The 26,447-nt window shown below is 49.7% G+C and overlaps 1 protein-coding gene and 1 long non-coding RNA gene across 21 annotated transcripts; one reads left to right on the forward strand and one right to left on the reverse strand.

Annotated features, from left to right (window-relative positions):
• The first annotated feature begins 3,001 nt into the window (after positions 1-3,001).
• TFAP2A (transcription factor AP-2 alpha) lies at positions 3,002-25,592 on the forward strand. Of its 20 annotated transcripts, none has more exons than XM_057493750.1 (8): positions 3,002-3,187; positions 12,243-12,296; positions 12,440-12,677; positions 15,725-15,776; positions 17,825-18,056; positions 19,915-20,033; positions 21,884-22,025; positions 23,763-25,416. In XM_057493750.1, exons 1-8 carry the CDS (start codon positions 3,150-3,152, stop codon positions 24,049-24,051), a joined length of 1,164 nt encoding a protein of 387 aa, XP_057349733.1. In that variant the 5' UTR covers positions 3,002-3,149; the 3' UTR covers positions 24,052-25,416. The 20 variants fall into 20 exon arrangements, with proteins under 20 accessions (XP_057349733.1, XP_057349732.1, XP_057349730.1 ...); XM_057493749.1 differs by lacking the exon at positions 3,002-3,187 and adding an exon at positions 3,194-3,341 and having other exon boundaries at positions 12,243-12,300; XM_057493747.1 differs by lacking the exon at positions 3,002-3,187 and adding an exon at positions 3,194-3,341 and having other exon boundaries at positions 12,440-12,778.
• Positions 6,542-8,845, reverse strand: LOC118914158 (uncharacterized). Its single transcript, XR_005025501.2, has 3 exons — positions 8,692-8,845; positions 7,560-7,919; positions 6,542-7,375 (listed from the first exon to the last, which is right to left on the reverse strand). It is a non-coding gene; the product is annotated as an uncharacterized LOC118914158 (long non-coding RNA).
• Positions 25,593-26,447: the final 855 nt, after the last annotated feature.

Raw genomic sequence — 26,447 nt, forward strand, 5'->3', positions numbered from 1 at the left:
ACACAAATGCCTTTAAGAGCTTGGAAAGGGGGCGCTGCGGGTTTGGCATTTGATGAATGAAGAGATGGGGAAGAGTCTGAGAGGTTCCGGGGTGGGGGAATGCGACTCAAGCAGAGCTTTTCCCAAAGAGAAGATTGTTCCCGAGACTTTGGGGCTGGTGGACCTGGAAAGCGGGTAAATAGGAGTAAATTCCACACGGATATCTCAGACACCAGGGGCCTCAGAGCGCCCGAGCCCTGCACCCTCTGGAGCCTGACAGGGTCTTCCCGCTCCTGCCCACAACCAGGGCTGCTAGCACTGAGCGCCACACAGAAAACTTTGCGACAGGCCCAGAGTCCCAGGGCCCATTAGCTGGGGAACCTGCTTTGTGGTGGCAGTGCAGCGCCCCAGGGGGACATGGGGTGGTCCTGTTGACTGCTACCCCTAACCCGGTTACCAAAAAAAGCCGCAGTTTTCTCTGATCCTCAAGAGGCCCAGGGGCAGCAGTTCTAGAGGCTGCTTGGGTGCTGAGGCGTGTCGCCAAGAGCGGCTAGTGGCCTTGGGCCTGCCCTCATACTGGGCGCAGGGGGCTCACTCGGGTGGCTGACTGGAGCCTGGGCGCAGGTGAGGCTGGGAGGTCCCCTGCAGTCTCTGCAGGGCTTCTGCCTGGAGGAGGCAGGCAGGCTGGTGCGGAGTAGTTAGTGAGGCCATCCAGGTGGCGGAAGGTCCTGAGGGAAGAAGCCTGCGTCTGGGGAGCCTGGCTGAGGTCTGAGGAGGGTGTTGCTGTTGACCACGATGTCCGACTGCGCCCCCTAAGGAAGCAGCTGTGGAGTTGCCAGCATCTGGAATTGAACCCGTCTTGGGTGCCGTGAGGGTGCGGGTGGGGCAGCGTAGACCTCGACCGCCTCAGCAGTCTTTCTTGAGCGTGCAGCGTAAGCCAGGACGTGCTAAGCGTTTGGCGCACATCCTCCTAGTGAACTTTCACAAGTTACCCATTTTCCAAGCGATTAAATTGAGGTTCAGACAAGTTCAGTAACTTGCTCCAGATCACTCAGCCCGTGAATGCAAATGACAGAGCTGAGTTTGGACCCCAAGTGGTGGTGCTCTAAAGCTAAATTCTAGCTCCCAGCTGTCCCTGGTTTCCTCGCGTCCCTCCTCCTTTCTCGCCTCTCCTCCCACACCACCCGGCCCCCAGCCCGAGCATCTGAACCGACACCAAGGGTCCTCGTGCCCAGGCCTGGGCTACTTCGCTTCCAAATATTCCCGTCTGCTTGCATCCAGCCCTGCGCGGCGTCTTGGCTTCGCACTGAACCACTCGGGCAGCTTCTCCCTCTCCTTGCCGCACTCTTTCCCCGCCACCAAAAGTACCAAAGTTGGAGTTGGCACTCTTCGCGCCCGAACCGGGCTCTAGCGCACGTCCGCCTGTCCTTCCGGGGCTCGGCCTGGCCCAGCCAGCCAGGTATCAGGTCCGTCCAGCCCTTGCTCCCCGGAGTGCAAGACCCGCGAGGCTGCCAGAGCCTGAAACCGTGCTAAGAGGGCGCAGCACCCTCAGCTGGCAACTCGAAGACCTACAGGCGAGTCCTCCGCGTTTTGGACTTCGACGAATTCGGTGTTCACCAGCCTATTTGGACAGTATGGAAAAAGCTAGGAAAGTGAAGTGTAGACGCTTATAGGTTAAAATTTCAGTTATTTAAAATTATTGCAAGGGAAAAAACCACCCACAAACAAAACCCAAACTTGTTGAGCAAGGTTCTAAGGCAGGTCCAAAAAGTTTAAAATCAACAAGAGAATCAGTGCCAGGATGAAAGTCCCGCAGCCCAGGGATGATTAAAATGCCTAGGCGACAGGGGACTCCTCGAAGAGCAACCACCACACCAACCCTGGCAATGCCTGGAGCGTGTAGGGCCGTCTGGGCAGGCCCTGGGGGATGAAGGCTGGAGTGTAAGGTTAGAGAGGGGACGTTTGGGTATAGGAACAAGTCTTCTCCACTGCTCAGCGCAGAGCTGACCTTTTACATATATTTCCTTGCCCTGTCAGATAAGAGGATTTTAAACCGGTTCTTTGTTCATCTCTCTGTCCTCGCGACGGCAGCCGGGAGGGAAACTGGGCCTGTCTCAGGAGTATCAGTCCTAAGCCCTGGACACTCAGATCGCCGGATCTCGTCTCGTTGCTGCGGGAATGAGGCTGGCAAGGTGGCTGGGAGAGGGCGGCCGGAGGCTAAGCTCCTCAAGCTCGTCCCTCACCCCCACCCTGCCCGCTAGGTGTGGTTCCTGACGGGAGAGGTGAGCTACTCGGGAGCCCAAAATCCTGTGGCTTCTTTTAAAGCTCCCTTCTAATTAGAAGCAGCGGTGAAATCACTTGAGTGATTTTATCTGTCGTGGGAAAGCAAACCCCGACCCAAACCTCAGTTGCCCATCCCAGAACCGCGAACGCCCCCAAACTCTCTTTAGAAAGTTTTTATTGGAAAAGATAAAAAGCTGGGAAGCCATCGAGGAGGGGGCGGGGAGTCGCGAAAGTATGAAGGGAGGGTGACCTTAAACAGAAGCGTAAGTGTATGAGTGTGCAAGCGTGTTTGTGTGTTTGGCTCTCTGCGGTGGGAGGAGACTAAACCAGAAGCCAGAAGTGAAAGAGAATCGTGAACGTCTTCACCTATTGAGAAACACTTTGATCTGAGATCCGACGCTGAAGCAGCCCTAGGGGTTGCAAACAGACTGATCCGCGAGGGCCGGGAGTGTCCTGAACCTCATGGGCGGATGGGGAGGCCCTGGCGGGGATCGGGCTCCACAGCGTCCATCCAGGTGCACGGGACCTATCGGGTCTGGACCCGGCTCCAGGCCTTGCCCTTCCCCCACTCCACACCCGCCGGGGTGGAGACTCTTCCAGCCGCCAAGTTCCGAGGGGAGGAGAGCCACAGGAAAAGCGCCTAGATGCCCCCATTGCCTGAGTGTGAAAACGCACCCACTCCCGCTCGCATCGCGCCCCGCACACCTCAGCAGGCTGTCTGCCTTGGTTACCCGGCTCAGGGACTGACCGGGAAAGCGGGTTGGGGCTGTTGGGAAAAGCCGGAGCTGATGGCGAGATTGCCGCGGCTATAAATCCATCACTTCCCAGGTCAGCTCCGCGAGGCGCTGAGACTAGGGCTGGCAGAGCGAATTCCTGGGCTAGCGCGCATGCGTCGGCAGGTAGCAACCCAGCTCTTTATGACCAGGTGAGATGTTGGTGAGCAGGTAAAAAAGGAGGATTTGCCTAAGCGATTCCAGGGAGCGGGCCCGGCCGAGCCCTACAGCCCATGCCCGGCGGGGACCCGTCGCCAGGAGCTCCGAGCCGCGATGTCCATACTTGCCAAAATGGGGGACTGGCAGGTACGGGGGTTTGCCTTGGCTGGGGCTGAAGTGGGCGGAGGTGGAGCGGGGAGGGGGCCGGGAGGGGGAGGCGGAGAGGAAGAGCCGTGGCCCAGGGCTGGAGAGTCGTAGGTGAGGTGCGCCTAGCAGCGCCCGGGAGTGTTCCCAGGAGAGCAAAGGGGCTGGAAAAACGTTCGCTGCTGGCGGGCCGGCGCTGGGGAAAGTCCGGCGCACGCTCCACAGGTGGCCCTGGGGGTCACTGGTGGTTTGCGCTACAGAGGTCCCCCCCTCCAAGTATACACAGGGGTGGATGACTAATCCCGGGGAGGGGGGAAGGGCGCAGGGCGGGGGTTGCCGCCCGCGTTGAGGAAGGTTCTCAGCTGACTACGCCTTAAGTTTTGCTCTAGACCCCAGGGCTGCCCGTGAGGTGGGGTTTTGGTGCACCTATCTATCTTTGTGCCTCCAAGTCTGGGGGACCTAGGGGTGTGGAGAATGGGTAGGGGTCCAGATGGCGGGGTCGCGCCGGCAAGCAGGTTCTTCTGGGAAATATTTAAGAGTTTGTGCAAAGTTTGCAGCTCTCTCCATCTGCTTCCTGAAGCCAGTTCTTGCCTCTTGGGCAGCAGATGGGGATGACTGGATGAGGGGTGAATGATGGGTAAAGAGGCAGAAGGATTCTGACGAAACCAATGCCTGCCACGCTTGGCCCTGTTAGGCCGCGGGCACCACCATACCAACCAGTCTCTGGATCATGGCCTCCCTGAGCCCCAGACTGACCCCCGCCCTGAGTGCATTAGTCCCTTGCCCTCCTGACTTCCAGACATTTCCCCTGCGGGAACCAGGGTGTCCCTAGACAGAATAGTTTTGAAGGTAGCAGGCTCTCCTCTGTGCTGATTTCAAAATAGGAACCGCGGGGCCCTCTTTTTGCCCAGCCAGGTGAGGCCTGGTTAGGGCGAGCTTCTGTGTGCCTAAAAGCCTTCAGGGTGATTCCAACCGAATGCGAGGAACTTCCAAAGAAAAGTCGAGGCCCTGTTTCTTCTGGGGTTTGTTCTTTTACTTGTTTCAGATTTAGGCCACTGGAAGTAAAGTTTGGAGAAGTCCCGTCTTCACTACATTCCCTGGAGTTGAGGAATGGAAGTGGTCTTGCAGTATTTCTTTCTTTCCTTGCCCTTGTTTGTATCGACCTTGAGCTGTTTTATACCACTTCCCTTGGTTAAACCTCACTAAATATAATTTCATCCCCAAAGTTAGACTGTGTGGTTTAAGGATGCACATCCCACGTTAAACACAAATCCTGGGAATCCACACCTTTCCCTCTAGCCCCTGTCAGCCTCAAGGCCCTTCTGTATTTTCTTCTCTGGAGGGTGTAGACTGGGGGAATTCTTGGGCGGCAGTCTTTGGTGTTTTCTCCTCAAGCTGGTGGAACTTTGCTGCAAAATTCCTAGGCGTTGAGAAGGACCCCATAGCACAGGCTCGGCCTGGGTCTGGGCCACAGGTGGGCCTAGGGTTCAAAACAGCGAGATTTGCGCCTGAAGGAGAAAGAAGTGAATCTTGGGCCTGGCTCCTGCGGGCTCACAGTTTGACATATGGTGGGAACCCTAAATCGCGGGTGGAGCATGCGGATTTGGGGCCTGGAAGGGCGGAATATTCCAGGCTTGGCCTGTTGGTCTCCTGGGTCCCACTGGGTGGTGACTACAAGAGAAAATAGAGTCATTCTGGCTCCTCGCTCTCGGTGTTTCTCTTGGTGTTACTCTCACACAGATACTCACTGTTTCTCTGACTCCCTCTCCACTCCCCAATAACAGGCCTGGACTCCCGACTCCTACCCCCAGGCCTGGCGCTACTGTCCCAGGGTCCCTGCGAGGCCGAGCATTGACATGCAATGAAGGGACTTGTCGTGGTAATGACGCTCACACTAAACCGGCTCTTCTGGCTCCAGGGGAGACAGGGGCGCCCGCCCGGGCCTTTCTTCAGCACCCACAACGCAGCGGTGGCGTAGAGCCCGCGGGCCCCAATCTACACCTCAAAGGCCCCCTCGGCGGGAATACGACAACGGTTTAGCAGCCCGGGCGGGAGCGGAGCCGGAGATCTGCGGGGCGCGGGTCAGCAAGGGGGTGGGTGGAGAAGATAAGGGCCTTAAGCGCCATCCCCAGCCAGCAAACATGAAGAAAGAAAGCGAATTTAGAGATTCCTTAGCCACGACGTCTGGGGGTGTAAAACCCCATGCTTGCTGGCCTAGGATTCGGCCTACTGGATCACGCTCTGCGGCTGCGGCCGCTGCGAAGGTGTCACGCTCCCGGAGGCCCAGTTCCCGATTTCAAGCTGCTGCTTCGGGCCGTGGGCCCTGGGGCAGCCCCGCGGGGTGCGTAGTGCTAGCACTGGAAGCTGACCATTTTCTGGGCGGAGTGCAGAGCTGAGCCGCAGGCTGGGTTCCGCCAAGGGACCGTAGTGAGTGTTGAGGTGGAGAAAGTGAGTGCGGAGAGCGCCCAGGATGTTGGGAGGGCGTCATTCCAGCTCTAAATCCCCCTTCTAGCTCCAGTCTTCTGAACTTTGGGGGGAACTGAGGCGGGGGTGGGGGCTGTGGCCTGCTGTGCCTGGCTTGAGGAATTTGCTGTGGTTTTCTGTGGGGGAGAATTGACTTTCTGCAGCGTTGGGGCAGGAATCCTCCCTCTTCTTGCCCTCCTTCCACCTGTTAAACGCTCGGATTTGCAGCAGCCTCTCCCCCTTTGCGAGTACGCAGTGTGAAAACCCGGGAGACCTGGAGATTTGCAAGAAACAGGCCCAGATGGAATCAGAGGTCGTTGCTAGAGCAACTCTGAGGCAAGACTTACTGTTGAGTTTGTAGTGTTCAAGGGGGAGAAAGAAACTTTTTTTATTGAGGACAAACGAGGAAGCTCAACCAGGGAAATTACTGTGTATTTCCAAGGACCATATCACGTCTTTCTTTCTCTTTATTCCTTAAAATTATTTGCTAAAACAGAAAAGAAAAAGAAAGAAGAGCCCGGGTGGGGCGAGCAGGCCGCTGTGTGGAGTGGCAGAGCCAACCTGGACGAGGGGGTGGCTCCCAGGCCTCCGGGTTCCCAGTCAGCTGGGCACTGCGCTGCGACAGCGCCCGCATTAGTAACATCACCAAATCATGAAGGAACTCTCCGTGCTTTAATTAAAAAGGGGAATCTTGGGAAAACTGGAGCAGATTAGCACAGCGAATATTTGGTTCCCAGCGATTTATTTTGATGCATGCATGACATGGCGCACACATGTCGGCATTTCGGCTCAGCTCCAGAAGTGACTGTGAGTCTCCATAGAAGTTCTATGTTTTTGTCCACATTAGTACCTAAGAAACCCTTAGCCCCAACACCACGTTGAATTTTCAGTCGGTCGTAGCTTCATACAAGACGAGAGGAAAATCATTTAACCCCTGGAGCTGTCAAATAACCTCTTTAGGGTACAATTTTTATTTTACACGCGGCAATTAAAGGATCACAAACCCCAGTCGAACGACTGGAGTCTGGCAAAATCTCCAACCTTGGCGGGAAGCGCAAAGCCAATAAAACTCCCAAGGCGCTGCGGCCCGAGGTGGCGGCTTCCGCGAGCGGAGGCGATCTCTTGTAGGGCAAAAATCCTGAAGTGTCTTTGCCAGTCTTGGTTTGGTGATTATATTTAACTGCTAAAGGGATAATAATTTCCAATAAAATTGGTCGGGCCTGAAAGGACAGCGCGGTTAGTGGCGGCAGGGGTGGGGGAAAGGTGCTGAAAGCCGGGCCCCAGGCGCGGCCGCTGGGACCCGCGCAGGCCGAGTCGTTGCGGAGGACATCTCCCGGGAGGAGGCCACGGAGAGGAAGAGGAGTGGGGGCGGAGGAAGGGGGGGCGCCTGCGGCGGCTGGTCTCGGGGGGGTGATTCCGTTTGCTCGCAGGCCGGCGTGCGCTCTAGGAGCAAGTTCGCGGCTCGGAGAGGCCTTTATACCTGCGTCGGAGCGGCCGGCCGCGGACTGCGGTGCAGGCGAGCAATTGGACTATTGTTGATATGCTAATGAGGCGGTTAGGCGGTTGGTAAAGAGCTGGAAAAGGGAAAAGTTCCTACCATTAGAGGGAGATCTCCGAGCGCGCACGGGAGCTCCTTCCCTCCTCGCCGCCGCCGCCGCCGCCGCCTCCTCCTCCTCGCCCTCCTCGCCCTCCTCTCCCTCCTCCTCTCCCTCCTCCTCCTCCTGCGCTCACCGCCGGCAGCCGGCACTCTGCGCTTACCCAGAGAGTGGCTCCACTTGGGTGCAAGGCGGAGAGGGGGCGAATCCATTCACGCCGATCCATGAAAATGCTTTGGAAACTGACGGATAATATCAAGTACGAGGACTGCGAGGTAAGCGCGGCGCTCGCCGCCCGCAGGCTCCGAGCTCTACCCTCCCGCCCCGCTCCTCCTCTGCTCGCAGCCGGCTGCGAAATGCGGGTGGGACAAACTTTCCCCAGCGCAGCGCCCGCCCCTCCGATTCGCCCGAGGAACGCAGGGGAGAAGCTGGAGAGGCAGGATGTGGACGCTCCCTTCTTTCATTCCCCTCCTTCGAAGCCGTGTCCCACTTTCCCCCTTTTTCTGACCAATTTTGGCTGTGCCTAAGAGTGGAGCGAAAAGATGAGCTTGAGTTTTTGAAGCAATTGCTGGCAGTTGGGCACAGCCTGGGCGCTCTGTGTGTCTGGAGCGAGATTCTGGGGTCTCAGGTTACCAGAAAGAGAAAGGAAAAACCCTTTTCCCTCTTTAATTTCCTTTCTGATCTTTAATAATTCCTTCTTTTATTTATTCTCTCTTTCCTTTCTTCCAACCTGCACCCCCCTTCTAAAAAGGCTCTTCTCTGTTTGGAGAAGGGGCCGCACACTACCGCGCTCTGAGGTGGGTTGCACCTCCCTCCCAGTTAGCGGGTTCTGTTCGGGAACACACATTTCCCAAATTGCTGCGGGGCTCGCTCCAGGTACTCTCTAATTCAAGAAGTTCTAAGCAGCTTCTCCCTCTAAAACATTTGGTCCTTGCATCCCTAGGGTGGAGGTGGGGGTGCCGCGCAGCACAGAGCTGGCGGGCGGCTGGGTGTCCACGCACCGGCCCCTGCAGCCTCCCGACACTGCTGCATGACCCTGGGAATCCTGACAGGGCTGCACGCGACCTCTGCTGCCGAGAGCCTGTGGGGCCGACAGAGCGCGCCGCCTTGGAGCCCGTTTTAAAGCCCAGGGTTCCCGGAGCTCGGCTTCCCGGGGAAGCCCCAGCACAACTGGTCTGCCCGCGGGAGGCCTGGGAACGGGCCTGGCGGCCGCAGCCCCAAACTCCCTTACAGCCCCAGCTGGAAAGAGGGGATGAGTCACGGGAGGGAAAGAGGGAGGCGCGGTCGGAGATTACCTAAATAGGTGGTAGTCTCAGCTTTTGCTTTTTTTTTTTTTCTTTCTTTTCGGCTTTTGGAGCTGGGCATGTCTGGCGTAGAGGTCTGTGCGGGCGCAGCGGTGGGGGGCCTTCCTCTCTTCGCTTGAAACCAGAACCTGGGTTTATGTGAACGAGGTGTCACGCGTCCCCTTCCCCCTCTTTCTGTAGACTATTTTAAATCTTCCTCCTTTCCCGTGTTCTCTCTTTTCGCCTCCCCCTACCCCACCCCATAGGGCACAGGGTGACATCCCACGGGAATGGGCGCTTCTCTGGGGGCTCCCGTCGTGTGCGGTGCCGAGAGCAGATACCCCATGTCAGACCAGCCGCTTTGTTTTTAGGGTTGGAGGATCCTTTGCGAGCGGGTCGGGTGAAATCGAGACCCTCAGTCTCCTAGGGTGCATGGTCCGGGTCAGGGCCGTGGCCGAAGCTCGGGCATTTCACTTTCGTGGAGGCCGAGCCCCATCCGGAGCGCCAAGTCCCAAGGCGAGCGGGGTCCGAACCTCCGCGCGGCGCTAGGAGCCTAGGGGCCCTAGTGGGGGCGATGAACTTGCACCCCCACAGGGCTCCTGTGGAGGCGCGTGTGAATGTGTGTGAGGCAAGCGATGAGAAACGAGAGCAATAGGCGAATAAAGAAGGAAGGCTGTTGCAACAACTTTGACTGCGGTGGGCGAGCTCCGGAGCAGGGATTTCGGGTTTCCGAGCCGGCGTGGGGCTGTCTAATTATGTCGGGGCTCTGCAGGGACACGCAGGAGGCGAGGTGCCGCTTGTTCTGACAACCCAGCCGGCAGACTGGCAGCGGCGGCAGCCTCGCCGCGCTTGGGTAGATCGAGCAGTGTCATGGGGTGGGGGGCGGGGGGGAGTGGCCCAGCAAGTCGGACGGGTTTACGCCGGGAGCCGGAGCCCGTGCCTGCGGCGCCCGGGCTGGGCCGCCTCGCGTCTCTGCGCGCCCCGGGCCGCGTCCCGAATCCCCTCCCCGAACCCCTGCCCTGGGAGCCGAGGGCGGGGCTGCAGCTGCCGCGGAGCGTAGGCCCCCGGTGTCCGAGGGAAGCTCGAGCGGCGGCCCCAGCGAGGGCTGGCGGAACGGGCGGGCCCGTCCCGGGCGGAGCGCGGGGCCATGGAGGAGCTGCGCGGAGGCGGGCCGCCGAATCCAGAGTCCCAGGCCCAGCTGCGGAACGGAGGAGCCCGCGGCCGGAGAGGGCCGGGCAGCACCTCCGGGGCAGAGGGCCCGGTGAACGCCCGGACGCGGTCCCCGGCAGCTCCTGCCCGCGACGCGCGGCCCGCACGGTATCCCGAGGTCTGCCCCAGCCCTTTAGGTCTGATTGTCCTCGCTCGTCTTCTCTCTCCTCCCCTCCCCCGCGGCCTCCCCCTCCTCGCGCTCGGGCTCGGCCCCCTCCCCTCCCTCCCTCCTCCTGGAGGGCTCTCCCTCCTTCCTCCCTCCCCTCTCCCCACTCCGGGCTCCTCGCCCTCGCCCACACTTTCTTTCTCACACACGCACGCAGACACATTCTCCCTCTCCGCGCTCTCTCCCTCGGTTCCCGTCTCTCCCTCTTTCTCTTTCACTTTTGCATGCCCTGCAACCTTTTAAAATGTTGCCCCTTCCCTGTGATTCGCCAGACGCCGCGCCGCGGCCCCCTGCGCACTCGCCCGCTCCCTCTCTCGCCCGCTTTTTGTCTCTCGCGCTCCCTCTCCCCACCTCCGATTTGCTACACTGAGGCTCCCGTCAATGGACTGCATTGAGAGCCGGCTCCGGCGCGAGTTGCCTCTCCGCTTCACGCTCCATTTCCAGGCATTCTTCCCTTATTAAGTATTCGTGTAATATTAATAGTCATGAATATCTGCTATTAGGAGGCTCCAGGAACGCTGCCCAGCGCGGTTATTAGAAGCTCAAGCGAAGCCGCCGCTAAGAAAAGAGAGGGAGACACGGATTAAGGAACACGCACACGCACACAGACACACACACTTTTTGCTTTTTCCGTTTTTTGGGGTTTTTCATTTTTTAAGGAACTTTGAATCATAACCGATCACGGCAGGATAGAGATCGTGGGTTCGACCAGCTGAAGGCGCCGTTCAAATCGGTGGTTCAAGTTCGGATGGACCAGAGCGGGGCTCCAGCGCTCAGGCGAGCGGCTGCGCCGTGACTGGAGTCCTGGGTGGCGCGGGGCTCTCGGCGCCTTTTGTGTGGGGCGCGCTCGGGCGGCGGGGCAGCCGGGCTCTCCAGGCTTGCTTGTTTTTTTCCACCCTGACTCGTTACCCCAGACTCTGCGCAGATGTTAGTTCACAGTTTTTCAGCTATGGTGAGTCCCATCCCAACCCCATCCCTGTTTCCTTAGGAATTCTGTTCCGGAAACCTGGTGCTGCGGAATTGCCCGCAACCTCGGGTTTCACGCCCAGGTTTTCTTCAGGGCTCCCTTTTGCATTTGCGTTTACCTGTTACCTCTTTTCCCTCGCTCTTTTCCATTCTTAAATCGGATTCATTACCCCCTCGCCCCTGCTCCACCTCTCCCGGGCCGCAGACCCACCTCGCTGCTACTTCCGAAGGCGTGTTTCTCCGCACGTTCTTTCTTTCTTTGACTCTTCACTTGTTCCTGAGATGTCCTAAACATTGGATGCTTAATCCGTCCGCTGGAGAGGCGCGGGCAGAGGTGCCCCATACCCCCGGGGGCCGGGGTGTGAACCTCTGAGGGTTCGCATTCCCTGGAATCAACTCTGTTCCCTTGTTTTGCAAGCGAATTGCAATTAGAGGAACGTAAAGTCAGGCGTTTCTTCTGCCCTTTGGGGCTGATGTGGAAGGGGCGGGGGCCTCCGCCCCGGGGTACACCTTTCTCTTTTAAACCCAGTAAGGCCAAATCTTTATTTTTTAAACCTTGCCTTGACGTCCTCCTCTCCCCATCGTATCATAATCGACCCTGTCGAGAAAAAGGCCCCTAAATGAGGAAGCGGAAAAGACAGACCCCCATCCTGCAGTTAAAACCTTTAAGCTGGTAATTCAAACGTGTACTTTCATTACAGCCCCCTGCGAAATGTTTCTATTTAAATAGTCATGAAATGGTAATAGTCTTTGAAAACGTGTATGATTTTTTTTCCCTTCAAATAAATGGAACAGGAAAAACAATAACGCAGTGCCAGGCAGGTTCAAATCCAGGGGAAAAAGGAAAGGCCGCTTCTGCTGTTAGCAGAATTTCTGTTTAGCAGAAATTTTAATTTTACTTGAGGGAGGTTCATGCTGCAGCTTAATGGGCTGTATTCTGGGCTGTCCTTTTTTTGTCTTTTGCCCCGCTTTGGAAAAAAACGCCCAAGGAAAGTCTCTTATGCCTCCACATTTGCACAATCGAATTCCCTGAGCTTTTGCAAGAGCCCGTTTCACTGCCGGGGTATTTTCCGAAATGAACAACTTAGAGCTCATTTCTTTCCGCGGCCTGCGACGGGAACGGGCGGTTTCCCATGCAGTCTTGCGGAGTGGGTTTAGTATGGGCAGCCGTAACTCGACGTCTGATTTCTCTTTCTTTCCCCTTCCTCTTGCTCTCTTGTAGGACCGTCACGACGGCACCAGCAACGGGACTGCACGGTTGCCCCAGCTGGGCACTGTAGGTCAATCTCCCTACACGAGCGCCCCGCCGCTGTCCCACACCCCCAATGCTGACTTCCAGCCCCCCTACTTCCCCCCTCCCTACCAGCCTATCTACCCCCAGTCGCAAGATCCTTACTCCCACGTCAACGACCCCTACAGCCTGAACCCCCTGCACGCCCAGCCGCAGCCGCAGCACCCGGGCTGGCCCGGCCAGAGGCAAAGCCAGGAGTCTGGGCTCCTGCACACGCACCGGGGGCTGCCCCACCAGCTGTCGGGCCTGGATCCTCGCAGGGACTACCGGCGGCACGAGGACCTCCTTCATGGCCCACACGGGCTTGGCTCAGGACTCGGAGACCTCCCGATTCACTCCTTACCTCACGCCATCGAGGACGTCCCGGTAAGAGGCCGCGCGAGCGGAGAGGGGATGAAGCCACTTTCCACCCACCCCCAGAGAAGATGCCGGGACACACAGCCGGTGGCCCCGGGTTTTCCTCCATGGTATTCACTTTTTCAAAATTTCATTGTATTTTTGAGGACCCAGACAGACCACGGAATTAAAAAATAAAAAAGTAGTTGAGAGTTCTGACCCTAGAACAATGGCACCTGGGGCTCCTTCAGACAATGCCTGTATCACCATTTCCACAATACAGAAATACATCAGACGAGTGTCACCATTAACAATCTTTTCCCCTCTCGACGACTGTCAACTGTTTCGATTTTGGTCTAATTCCACCGCTGTGTGTGGCGTGGGGATTTCTCCCTGTCCTGAAAAAGATGTTAAATTCAACTGAAAGGGCTCATTAAATGCCCTACCAATTTAAGAGTGTAAAAGATATACTAGAAACACTATTTTTACTAGATTTTATAAGCATTTATGATATCTAAAAGTTATGTGCATACCCTACCCTGATTAAAGAATAATAAGTAGCAAATCCGAGCAGAGGGACATTAAAATGCAGCCTTCTTCTCTTCCTAGGGGTGCTAAATGCTGACCTCATAAATCATTAGCCCGGTTCCCAGCGCCTCTCAGAACCTGCTACACCCATATTAAATTAAATGTTTTGAGACTATTGGGTAATACATTATTTGAGTTCTAATTCAGTTTATCAATAAATGCAATTTAAAATGACTTCTAAATAAGCATGGTATTAGCACATTTAGTATTTACAATGTAAACCAGGCTATTGATAATTTGAAAAAACTTTCTAAAATTAAATTTAAACCAGCATCTCTGCTTCAATTCTACATATTTATGGTTTCCTCACAACCTTCCTGAAATGGAATTACAACAAGCCAATAATTTTATTAAAGCTGTAAAGGCTCTGTTAATGCTGCTTTTCTTTGGAGAGGAAATGTATCTGGATGTGATTTTTGCTAAAATGCTATTTCAAATTATTGCATCAAATATTGCAGCAATATGTCCGCTGACAGTTTAATGATTACTGCATTAGATTGCAAAGAGAATGGTCAGATGAACTTACCTGGTTGCTTGGTGAATTTAAAACCTTATTTAAGTTACACAGAAAAATAGAAAATTTATTACATCTCTCATTTGGACCAGTTAATCACTGAAATTTGTTGGTTATGTTTAGCAGCCTTGCATAGAAAGCAGGAAAATAGGCACTTGATCCAATGTGGGGTTTAGTAAGCATTGTGTGTGTGTGTTCACAAATGTTTCAGAAACATACTAAACAGTGCATTTCTTGGGAAGTAAAATGAGAGGAGCACTAGTTGAGAAAAGAGCAATTGAAAAACAAACCTGGAAGTTGTGATCCTTTTAGACCCTCTTCCCAGAGTCTCTGAGTGCTTTTCCTAGCCTGCTCTTTGGAAGTATTTGAATTGCAAAATAACGTAGTAAGCTTTTGAGTACTGTGAATTAGAATTGCTCTACTTTGTAAAAATCCCAACGTGGCTGGGGTGAATTCTTAACACCTGTGTAGTCACTCTTAGTGGTGGAATTGGCCAGTAGGCAAAATTAACCAAAAGATCAAATAAAAACAAGGAAACCCAGTTGCTGCTCTTCCCCACCCTCCCCCACCTTTTAAGAAAAAAAAATCCTTCAAAGGAATTTGGGTCAGGAAAAGGGTTGTTTTCAATTTTCCCATTGCTGCAACAGTTAACCTTTAGTAAGAATGACTGCTAAATATTTAAGAAAATCAAACTGATGGTGAAAATTATTTAATCATTAATATCTCAGTGGGGCTTTAAACTTAACAGTCTTCCCTGTATGAACAAGGTCTAGAAATAACACAAATAAAAGTATTATGCCACACTACATTTAGTTTATGGGTTTAGGGTGCATGCATAAAGGGATCATATTTCCCCATATAGTTAAAACACAAGAACTGCAGCAGTAGTCATTTCTGAACATTTCTCAATTTAATTATACTTAAATCCAGAAGCACTTTAGGCAAGTTACAAATGAGAGCATTGAGTATAATAAAACCTGTAATAAAGCAACTTAGTACCATCCACCCGGAATCATTGCGATCAGGCACAATTAACAGGAGCATAAATCCAAGACAGAATGGAAAATGTTCGAATCAGTATTATTGTTGGACAAAGACTAGAGAAGGAAGTAATAGTTTTTTAAATGGTAATGCCTGTGTTTGGTAACGATTGCGAAATCTTCTATCTCAGCAGCCCTGGTGCTAATTTGTAAACACAGCCAGACATTATATTGCCTGTCAGTTTCTGCATTAGAAAACATGATTTCATTTTACTTTCTAATCACGTTTTGACTCTAGCACACACGTATACCATTCATCTGTAAAAAAAAAAAAAAGAAGGGAAAAAAAGAGAGACACACACTAACAAATCTGCTGGGGGACAACAGGAAAACAGCCTCAAAGGTCTTTTTTTTTTTTATAATTGTTTTCATATTTCTATCTGATACCAGTTTAGGCGTACTCCTTTTTTAAAAAAATATTTACAGTTTTCTGTAAGCGAAGGTGTGTATATGGGTTTCCTCTTTATCTACCTAAAACGTTTCCACCACTCTCCTGTTACTCCCGCCTCTGTCATTTCTATTGTTTCTCTCTGGCTTTTGATGCCTGAAAAGTGGAATCGCCAAAGTCCGAAGCCGCTGAGGTGCCAAACTAAAGCTCGGTGCATTTTAAAAGGTTGAACTGACTGTGAGAAAGATTTGGTGCTCCAAAACTTCATTTAATTTCTGAAGAAAGTTTTATTCTCCACCCTCACCTCCTTCAAACAAGGATTATTTGCTGGGGGAGGAGAAATTGGCTGTGGGTGTGCTGTGAAACCTCTTGAGTTGCAAAGCCCAAATTCCAGTAAGCCAAGATGAGATGTTCGTTATATAAATGTCACTATATGAGAGGGGGAAATTTTGGTCCTATACTTTTCCCTCCCTCCATATTGTGCAGAATATTCATTTCCTTTTGTTTTGATTATACACTTACATCCATGTGTATCCTTTTGTTGCAGCATGTAGAAGACCCGGGTATTAACATCCCAGATCAAACTGTAATTAAGAAAGGTAAGCCATTTCCTTCTGCATTCCAATCATGTCCTTACAAGCATAGAGCTATTTAAAAGAACTTGCAGAGCTGTATTTATTTTCTCAAATAGGATTTCCTAAAGGCTCAGAATTAGCAAATAGATAGGCATAGAACAGCAATGCTTAAATGATTTGGCTTTCAGTATGTTAGTACTGGCAACAGGCAAGCTTTGTCCTGATTCATGATTTGGCCATTTGATTTAGTTTAGTGATATCTGGACAAATACATGAAATGTGTAGTAGTTGAACTGATTTGGAAGTGGCATTTCAATTTTGAAACGGTTTAATAGTTTAGTTAATCCACTGTGTGAGTGACTCGGAGTGTTAAGAAGTATATAATGCTAAAACAGTGCAAATAACTTATTACTGTAAAGGCAGATGATAAAAAGACATAATAGTCCATGGCAGAGAGGAAAAAAAAACCTTTCATGTTCTTCAATTTAATTTCTCATTAGCTGTTTAAGGGTTTTAAACTTTGTGAATTAGGTTAACAAAAATTTGGCTTTTGGTTAAAATTAGCATCTTGAAGATCTCAGGATTATTAGCATAATTGTTCAGAGCAGAAACTGTTCTTAAAAAGTGCCAAGTGATTTGGATGGATTTGTAATTTGTATTGTGTTTAGTGAGTAGAAATAAAGTTTTCTGGAGTAAATGCTATTTACAGCAGCCCTTTTTTTGTTATGGTGGCAATGTTACATTTCAGGATTCTAGGCACCACCAGAGGATGATGCTATATAAAACTGTTCTCATTTCTAACCCCAATCAGTATATTGTTGGCTAGTTTAGAGTTTCATTTTTGCATCTGTGAAGTCGTTGTCACGTCAAATTAGATGTGCAAGGGATAAATCTTAAGAGATGCTCCTTCCAAGTCGACATGATAATTGGCTCTTTTATTAGTAATCTCTCAAGAGTTCGTTTAACTCCTATTGTCTCTATTAGCCTCCCCAGAGCTATTAATGTCACAAGTGATCTATCCAAACCTAGTGCCCCCCACCTCCCCATACGTATAGAAGAGCCCCATTAAAGAGGAGGAAGTATTGTGATGAGAATGTATGCATATATTTGCCTCCTTGAGTAATTTAAAAATACAAATGCATACTGTACTTAAATGGTTGTGGATTCTTCTGCATGACATTGGTGTCAAGAAACGTTAGTACACTTTCTGCTCGCCTTGAATTTTTTTCTAACTTTGGTGGATTCGGCAACGAAGAGCTTATGATTTTAACTGGCAAGACTATATGCGCCCCCCGCCCCGCCCCCCGCCGCCCCGCCCCTGAAGATGCTTCATCAGAGAACTATTAAATATTTGCTCTACAAAAGGACACACTACTAGTATTCTATCGTAGGCCTGTTTATCTTTCTTCCTCCCAGCTCAAAACGGGACTTGAGATGGATTTCCAAAACTTGAGTCTTTTTTGAAACTCAATATAGGAAAGGGCTTATTTATCACAAGGATGGGGGCACGGTTGATGTGTGACAACGGAATCCACCACTTCCCAGCATGGTTCCTCAACTGAAACTCTCATTTAGAGCTGCTTTAGCCATCTAAACTCTGGGCTGATTTTAATGATAGGTCTTCGAAGCAATTTCTCCCTAACACCAAGCCCCCGACCCCACAAAACTCCACGAAGTACATATAGCCTGCCCTTGGCTTGCGAACGTAACTTCTCCCCCTGCACCCTCATCTGGGGCCCACTGTCCTCGGATGCTGAGGGCCGACAGGGTCACAATTTCACCACTATCTCCACACAACACCCTTGTGGCCGAAAGGCTCCAGGCAGAAGCACAGGACTGACTGGCGGGACGGGTACGCCTCGGCGACCGAGGAGGGGCAGAGAGGCTCGGTCCCAGGACGGGAATAAGACAGGAGGTGGAAGAATGAGCCACAGAATTTTCCGGGAAGGAAGGAAAGCGGGGCTGCGGAGCAAGCCTAGGCACCTCGCCCGGCCGGGACGAGGGGTTGGGGTCGGGCAGGACTCGGGAGGTATCCTCGACATCCACACGCGCCTCCGGGTCTGTCTCCACAGGCCCCGTGTCCCTGTCCAAGTCCAACAGCAACGCCGTCTCCGCCATCCCCATAAACAAGGACAACCTCTTTGGTGGCGTCGTGAACCCCAACGAAGTCTTCTGTTCAGTTCCGGGTCGCCTCTCGCTCCTCAGCTCCACCTCGAAGTACAAGGTCACGGTGGCGGAAGTACAGCGGCGCCTCTCACCGCCCGAGTGTCTCAACGCTTCGCTGCTGGGCGGAGTGCTGCGGAGGTGAGGCCCGGCGCGCCCCTGCTATCGCCCCGCTGCCGGGCAGCACTGCGCCTGCGCCAGGGCGGCGACGCAAATGGACCTAGCCCCACGGCCCTCCCTTCGCGGGAAAAGAAAGGGGCGGGAAGAAACGCGTAGAGCCGGTGGGTGGGGTCTGGGGGCGGGGCGAGACGGCGCGCCTGCGCTCTTCGCCGCCCTCTGCGCGCGCCCGCGTGCGCCTCCGCGACGCGCTCCCCGGGCTCTCCGCCCCCCTGCCCTTCCCGCGCGCACGCGCAAGCCGCTCCTTGGCTGGTTCAGTCCCAGCCACTGCAGCCACGGGGCGCCGTGCAGCCGCCTTTTTCCTCCTAGTGCACACCTTGCAAGCCCTGAAAACTTCCACTCGGGCTCCCCCCTTTGCCTTACTTCCGTGTAGGGTCTACGACGGTAACCCGCCGTCTCTTGAATAGCGCTTTAAGTAGAAGACAGTGGCTTTCTTATGAGTCCGCGCGCCACGCTCTCCGGCCGCTGCCAACTGCGGCCAGACAGCGACTTCCAGTGCCCAAGGCTTTCGCGTTAATCGTTCGGATGTCCGGTGGCCGGGTGTGTGCCAGGCGGCGTGCAAGGGACGTTTACGTGCATTAGGTGTAGTCGCTCTGATGAATGCATGTGACACTCGTGGCCAGGGATTCTAATCTCACCTCCCGCCCCGAGGCCGGAATGACTCATTTGGTAGAAAAGATTTTATAAGGGTCAGCGAAGTGAAAGCACCTTCCCATGGGTAGGTTTCTACCTCTTGTGGGGTTTTTCCTCCTAGAGTTCCACCTAACGTTGTGAGTGGTAGGTCTTGGGTTAAACTTTCCAAGATAATATTTCCTTATTCTTTTTTAAAAAATAGAAAGTAGACCGCGAACTTAATTTTTTGACATTTATTCATTTATCTCTTTATGGACCACAATTCCACTCTGATGGGTATATCCCGTACAAAGCCTGTAAAACTGATTTTGGAAGATTTTAACATCAGCTCTTCTAATCTTTTCTCCCTCCTTCACAGTCATTTGGCTGTCCCTTTGTAATCTTTCACTGACACTAATACGAAACGCCCCCTCTGCCTTTTCCTTCCCTTCCCCCATCCCCGATATTGGAGACTGTTTACCTAGGGGAACATAATCTAATCCACACAATTAAAGAGCACTTGAGTAGGGAATAAAATCTGAAATTAATTAATTTGCTGTTTTATTTAAACAATTTATCTTAACCACTTTCTGATTATGGGAGTCTATTTAGACATCTATTTAGAATCCCCTCCATTGTCTCTGAAATCAGTGAAAATTTTAAAGGCCATACCAGCTTTTGACATTTCCAGTTAGGCTGGTGACATGGCTTGTAAACAATTGGTGAAATGAATTTCCCATTGGGGCTAAAGCCAGAGCAAGAAATCTGAGAGTGATGATAACTTTGGTTACTCTGAACAACTTAACAGCAGTTCTTGCAAAGACAATTTAAGGACCCCTTTGGGATTTGTGTGATTGTAACAACAGGGAAAATATCCTGTAATCAGTTGAGCTAAAAAATACTTCAAACCTTAGAGATGAGAATTGTGTTTGTGGTTCTTCTTTAGAGAGTTGGGAAATAAAATCTTCCAACCTGCCACAATAATTGCAATAATAACTGAACACAGGGGGTACTTTACAGTTTAACAAGCATTTATTTCCTCTGATGTTTCTGTACCATTTCTTCCTAGGTTTCCCTCCTTTGAATATCTTGGGCCAAAAATCTTAATTTTTAAAAGTACATTTTAGGCAGTTGTCAACATGACTACAATGTGATGGAGAGGCAACCCAATGTTTTCTAAATCCTTTTCTTGCATGTATTTGTGAAACAGGGCGAAGTCTAAAAATGGAGGAAGATCTTTAAGAGAAAAACTGGACAAAATAGGATTAAATCTGCCAGCAGGGAGACGTAAAGCTGCCAACGTCACCCTGCTCACATCACTAGTGGAGGGTAAGCGAGTCCACTTGCTAACAAGAAAGGAGCTGTCTTCTGGGAAAATGGATAATACTTAGCGTCCAGATATTTTGTGTCATTTGGGCAGTTTCATTTTTTTCCAGAGAATACAGTTAGAAATGCAATTAAAATAATACTTGTATTTACTCTTCTCCTCTCCTCCTTACCTCTACCACAAAATTACACCCCTCTAGTATAATTCTGACCTAAACAATGTGAAAATTTAAGAACTGCATATTCTCCAAGTTCCTGTCTCCTTTATAGAGCTCAGCAGTAAGTCACTTAAGCTATTCTGACATCTGCGTTTGAGAAATACGTGACCATTACTTCCTGAATTAATTTGGGAATCTTTGACCTGCATCCTGATTTAAGACTGTCTGAAAGCTCAGGGTTATATGCCCTTTTAGATTTTTGTTTTCCAAACATATTATCCCTTAACTCTCATTTAATTGTGCTTCTCTACTGGAAAGGAAGAAAAGTGAGCAATTTTAGACTTTGAATCGTTTGAATAGGAAAAGAAAAAATATATAAGCATTGCAAAAAGTTTCTCCTGGCAGTTTTTAACACACACACACACACACACACACACACACACACACACACACTTTTAAACTCCTTTAAACAAAAGCTAACCTTGTCCTCACTCCATGCCCCAGATACACTGTTACCAGAATCCACTCACATTCCTGCTTCCTCTAGATTCCTGTTAAATTTTTCTGATACTAAATTGAGCTTAAGTTTGAGTGTGTATAGCACTCTTGCATTTTCCTTTGTGTTCTGCTCAAAATATCTTATGCCAATAAGAAAAAACATAGTTGAATTACAAGGTAGATTTCAAAACTACCATTTATGTTTAAAGTAGGCATTTTATCATATTTACCTCTTGTATTTGAGGAGATATAGTACAATTGACTTCGAGTACTAGCTTTGTAAATAACTAATGAAACTTTAAAACCATAAATTTAAGGAGGAATCCTACAAACCATTTGTTAATGGTATCCAAGATTATACCAATACAACTGTTAAGTAATAAGCAATTGTTCAGTGCCAGTACAAAGAGACCCCACTGTCCATACCCCAAAAGAATTCTATGCAAAGAAAATGGTAATAAGTGGCTTTGGGTGTAGTGTGAGAGTATATATGGATTTGAGGGTTGAGTCCTGTAGCAGGGAGGCAGTTTCTGGAGAACTGTTATTGTTTGTGATCCGCTCCATTTTATGGAAACAAGCTCTGCGGAGAGGGCTTTGATGCTCTAATTGGCGCATGCGTTCTTCCGGAGCTGGAGCTAATGGCAGGAAGCCCTGCAGTAAAAACCAACTGGTTCAGGAAATTAAAACCAAAGATTCGAAAATCAACAACACAGACTGACTCAGTGGAGTGACCCTCAAATCCTCCTGGTTAATCGGTTTGGATGAACAGATAATTATATACGATCACGTTAAAATGTAAGCCCTTAGTTGTTCCCTTGCAGAAAAACTCAAAGAGTAATTATGAATATCATTTATAAATGTGTTGCTAGGTGTGAGACTGGAATACAAGAAACATTTTAAAGAGAAGTTGGGAAAATGCCATCAGGGTGGGGGACGGGATTGGAGGGTGGGGGCGCAGTGGTGGGGTTTACATTTTCAAATCATCTTGGCTTTCTAGGACAAGTGACCTTTTTTTTTTTTTTCTGAGAAATTCATCCACCAGAGCCTACAGAGAAGGAAATAAATGCTGAAATGAGAAAACAAGTAGTTTGTGTTTTCTTCAACATCTGGGTTAAGAAAGTAAGGGAGTTGGGAAGAAGTTTTGTAATCAACTCTCCATTCTCTGGCGCTCACCTCCCTTTTCCCACCTCTTGCCAGGAGAAGCAGTCCACCTAGCCAGGGACTTTGGGTACGTGTGCGAAACCGAATTTCCTGCCAAAGCAGTAGCTGAATTTCTCAACCGACAACATTCCGATCCCAATGAGCAAGTGACAAGAAAAAACATGCTCCTGGCTACAAAGTAAGGCATTTACCTCTTCAGGGTCTCTGTGTCTCATTGTCGAGAGAAGCGAAAACCAAAATCGTTTTTGCTCTCACTTTTCTCCTGTTTTCCTTTTCTGTCCATCCACTTTGTTGTTGTAAATATTAAAGTTACAGCACAATCTTAGAAACTGTAACCTATTTTGAAGGGGAAATACAAGTAGGATTGTTAATGTGCTTCTGTCTTTTCCCTCTCTCCTGCCCCACCTTATTTTTTTAAAATTAATATGTAAGCGGGAGGGTATAGTAGGGATTTGATGGAAGCTGAGTGTGGATTTGTGACTGTTGTTTCAGAAATACCAGAATCAAGTCCTTAAAGGGGCAACAGACTTGCTTATATCTGTTACTGTCTTCTGTCAATATGTCTTCAAGAGAAAGGATTAAGCAGTGGCCTGCAAAATATGCAAGCCAGAAATTGCCCTAGTTTCAATCCTAATCTCACTTCTTGCCTGGCTTTTTCTTCCCTCCTGGGAAGTCTCTGTCTCTGTCTCTGTCTCTGTCTCTGTCTCTGTCTCTCTCTCTCTCTCTCTCTCTGTCTCTCACACACACACACACACACACACACACACACACACACACACAGCCCAGAAGTTCAGAAGTTTAGCCTACAGGCGACATGTCAAATAGGTTTCAAAATGGCCTGAGTTCTATTCCCATCGGTGTTTGGACTCAATAGGCTTCTCCAGGTGGCGTGTGAAAAGAAAATTACTGTTTTGATATGTTTTCTGGAAATTAAAAGGCCTGTTTGGAAGCCCTTAATTATCAAAGTCGATGTCACAGGAGGGCATGGAACCAGAGGGCAGAGGCTGAGGCCTCAGGCAGGACAGTTTCTGGCCTGGGGATGTCAGCTGGCCTCAGAGAAGGCCCCGGTTAGTCTTTGCTTCCCAGAATCACAGAAAGAGCTTGCAGTGTGCCAGCCTCATCTATCTGTATTTCTGACTTTTCAAGACCCTTTCTGAAAATTCAACTTTTCCCCTTCCCTTATACACCCATTTTCACAATTACCCTAGAGAATTGTGTGTGAGAGAGAAAAGAGGTGAAATGGGAAATTGAAATGTCTATTTCTTCTTCCCCAAAACCAGTCTGAATTACCCAGAAGTAACATTTTTTGTGCCTTTTTAAAAAAGGCAAACTAATCCCAAGAAAAGTTTTGCCTTTTGTGGCCTCTGATCTGATTTGAAGGTGAATGAGTGGGGATTTCATCCCATAAACTGCTGCTGAGTTCTCTGTAGAAGAGCAGGAAGAGGGTCTCTGGAGTGTTTTGAACAGGACAGCTGATAGCAGTATGCTGTTGCCTCTTGGTGAGGTGCTCCTGTTTCTGACTCTTCATCCCTTGTACTCTCTTTTGTTTCTCTTCTAAATGCATGACATGTTTTCCTGTGTCCAGAATGTTTGGTGTGAGTGAGAAAGGAAGGGATTAGAAGTTTTGGTGTACCTGAGAGAAGAGAGAGACAGGGAGGGACAGAGACAGAGACGGGCAGGCATCTGAAAGCAGGAAGGGTGTGCATTTAAGAAGGAGAAGGGTTTTAGGGAACACTGAGAGGTGACTATTTTCCCAACATGTGGCCATCCCCAAGCCTGTCTCTGGGGCCTGGGGTCAGGCCAGGTGTCCACTGGATGCGGGCGGAGGTGACTACAGGGAGAAAGTTTGTCCCTGCAGCTTGTGCTGCTCACAGGGGAGCCTCATCTCTCTCTCTCTGCTCCCCTTGTGTTGCAGACAGATATGCAAAGAGTTCACCGACCTACTGGCTCAGGACAGATCTCCCCTGGGGAACTCCAGGCCCAACCCCATCCTGGAGCCAGGCATCCAGAGCTGCTTGACCCACTTCAACCTCATCTCCCATGGCTTCGGCAGCCCTGCGGTGTGCGCCGCGGTCACCGCCCTGCAGAACTATCTCACTGAGGCCCTCAAGGCCATGGACAAAATGTACCTCAGCAACAACCCCAACAGCCACACGGACAACAGCGCCAAAAGTAGTGACAAAGAGGAGAAACACAGAAAGTGAGGCTCTTCTCCCGCCCTGGGCCTCCACGCCTCCCCAGCGCCTCTACCCCCTTTGGCGTCCCCTCACCTACCACCTCGGGCAGGTGACAGCTCCGGGGTCTGCAAGCCCCACTGCTGTGGCCGTCACCGCCAGTCCTCTGGAGCTGGGGGGCTGCTCTCTGCTGCCAGGAGGCAGCCCCTGCGGACTCAGGCCCCTGCCTCAACTTCCCCCCATCCACAGCGACTCCCCTTTGCCCTCATGTGGAGCCTAAGAGAACAGAACAGGCCGCGAAGCCAGCAAAGAAAAAGTTCTGTCCGACTTTGTGAACCTTTTTTAAAAAAAAAACAAACAACAAATCAACAACAACAAAAAATTAAAAACTTTTTTCTAAAAAAATAAAGTAAAAATTCTAAAAAAATTATATGAGCTTCATGGGACTGAATCACCACCTTCCCTTACATATTTCAGTTCAGATTGTAGCCATACTTAAAAATAAAAAAAGGCAAAAAGGATAATGACATTTTTATCAGTATTGTGAATAAACTTGAACACAAATACACGAAGTTCCATGTCATGTCTTCAGTTCTAGAAGTTTATCCTCTTCAATGTAAAGCGACCAACTTGAACTTTCTCTGGCAACACGATTCACAGTTATATAAGGGAATCAGTGTTCACATCTCTGTATATATTTATTTATGTGTAATTTAATGGGAATTGTAAATATGGTGAGTCTGTTTTAAGCCCCTCCCTTTTTTTTTTTAATTTATCTGGTGATTTCGTTTACCTCTTGTTTAGTGGGTTTTGATTCCTCCCTATTATTTCTTCATGTGGCTCATGGTACTTATTTAGAAATTCAAGGTTTGGGGGATTTTTTTTTTCCTCTGGAATTCATGAATTTAGCCCTGCTGTAGCATGTTAAAGATGACAATGAAAGAGCTGAACAACAACAACAAAAAGTAAAATAAAATTTTATATATAATTAGCATTACCTTTAGCTTTTCATTGAACTGAAAGAAAAAAGTGATATTGGACCCTGGAAAGATTTTTAAACTTGAGTGGTTTATAACCCTTCTATGTATTGTGGGGAGAAAAAAAGTTTATTTTATTCCACTGTCCTCCCTTAAAAGCATCATTTGAGCAATAAATGAGTATTGTCTTTAAACCTAGGGTAAGGGATTTTCCTTCTCTTTCTTTATCTCTCTCTCTTTTTGTTCAAAGAACTTCAAACATTTGGGACCACCTGGTATTCTGTATTTTCACTGGCCATTTTGGAAGCAGTTCTAGTTGTATTGTATTGAGTTGTGCTGGCAGTAGTTTCCATGCCTGTCAATGTATCATAGTCCTTTGTTGCCCAGATAAATAAATATTTGATACGCTTTATGTCGATTTTTTTTTATTCAGTGGCTGTCTTTACCCAGGCGTATTTTTGTTCTTGGCAGTATTTTTTATTCAGTATGGTTACAGTAATTGAGTTTAACTCTCCCTTGGCAATTGCTCCTTGCAATAAGCAGCTGAACCCATTGTTTCCCTCAAGTATAATAAAAACTTACTTTCAACTTGGAGTTCAGAGTAGGGTATCATTTAGATATTCCACTGAGTCTGTATTCAGACAAATGACACAATAAAACCCAATGTATTCTTTTGGATAAAAGATTGTTTGTACTGCTACAGGAATGACATAGTATCTTTTCCTTACTAGAAACGTTAATTTTATTATTAAAAATAACATTTTATTTATTTATGTTGATCCTTTAGGTTTTCATTTGTGTTTTGGAAACCAAAATACAAAGCCTTCGGAACCAATATTAAGGATGACAAGGAAGATGGACAACCGAACAGAAGACCGCCCCCCCTTTCCCCATAAGTACTTTAGAATCTGTCTCAGAGGATAACTGAAATTTAAATTGTTTGTTCATTAGCACAAAGGAAATACCCACTTCAACCTTCACTTGCTAGCCTAGGCTTCTCAGTGGCTAAGACATGTAAATGAGCTAAAACTAGCTCTGGTTTTCTGGGGAGAAAAGGAATAGTGGCAGAAATGTCTGTGGAACAGAGAAAGAGGGCAAGTTGTTTCCTTTTTATTTAATATTTTATATAGAGATGAATTCACTACTGTGCTGTTCTTAGTATCTCTTGAGGTTGCAGAGGGGGAGTGGGAAATTACGTTGATGCCCAGAATCTTTGCTGCCTGCCTCCTAAATGCTGACCCACCCCTTCCTATCACCAGGGGGCTCCTCCTAGGACCTTTGAGGAATATGAAACGTTCTCTGAGGTGGGCTGGAGAGGATGGGGGAGGGCTGTGCATCCTTCCTGTGCAGACCTTTCCTATCTGTCTTCCACGATAAGAGGACTCTGTGCTCAGCTCTTACAGAAGGAAGGACTTCCTGTGCATAAAAATGGCGATTTCAGACCTTTAG

Source organism: Manis pentadactyla, chromosome 16 (assembly GCF_030020395.1).
Source record: "Manis pentadactyla isolate mManPen7 chromosome 16, mManPen7.hap1, whole genome shotgun sequence".
NCBI lineage: Eukaryota > Metazoa > Chordata > Mammalia > Pholidota > Manidae > Manis > Manis pentadactyla.

Coding starts and splice junctions, on each gene's coding strand:
- TFAP2A (XM_036888723.2), top strand. CDS start 9,550: ATGGGGTGGGGGGCGGGGGGGAGTGGCCCAGCAAGTCGGACGGGTTTA. Junction 9,997..12,242: donor CGCGACGCGCGGCCCGCACG/GTATCCCGAGGT, acceptor GCTCTCTTGTAG/GACCGTCACGACGGCACCAG. Junction 15,777..17,824: donor TCAAACTGTAATTAAGAAAG/GTAAGCCATTTC, acceptor CTGTCTCCACAG/GCCCCGTGTCCCTGTCCAAG.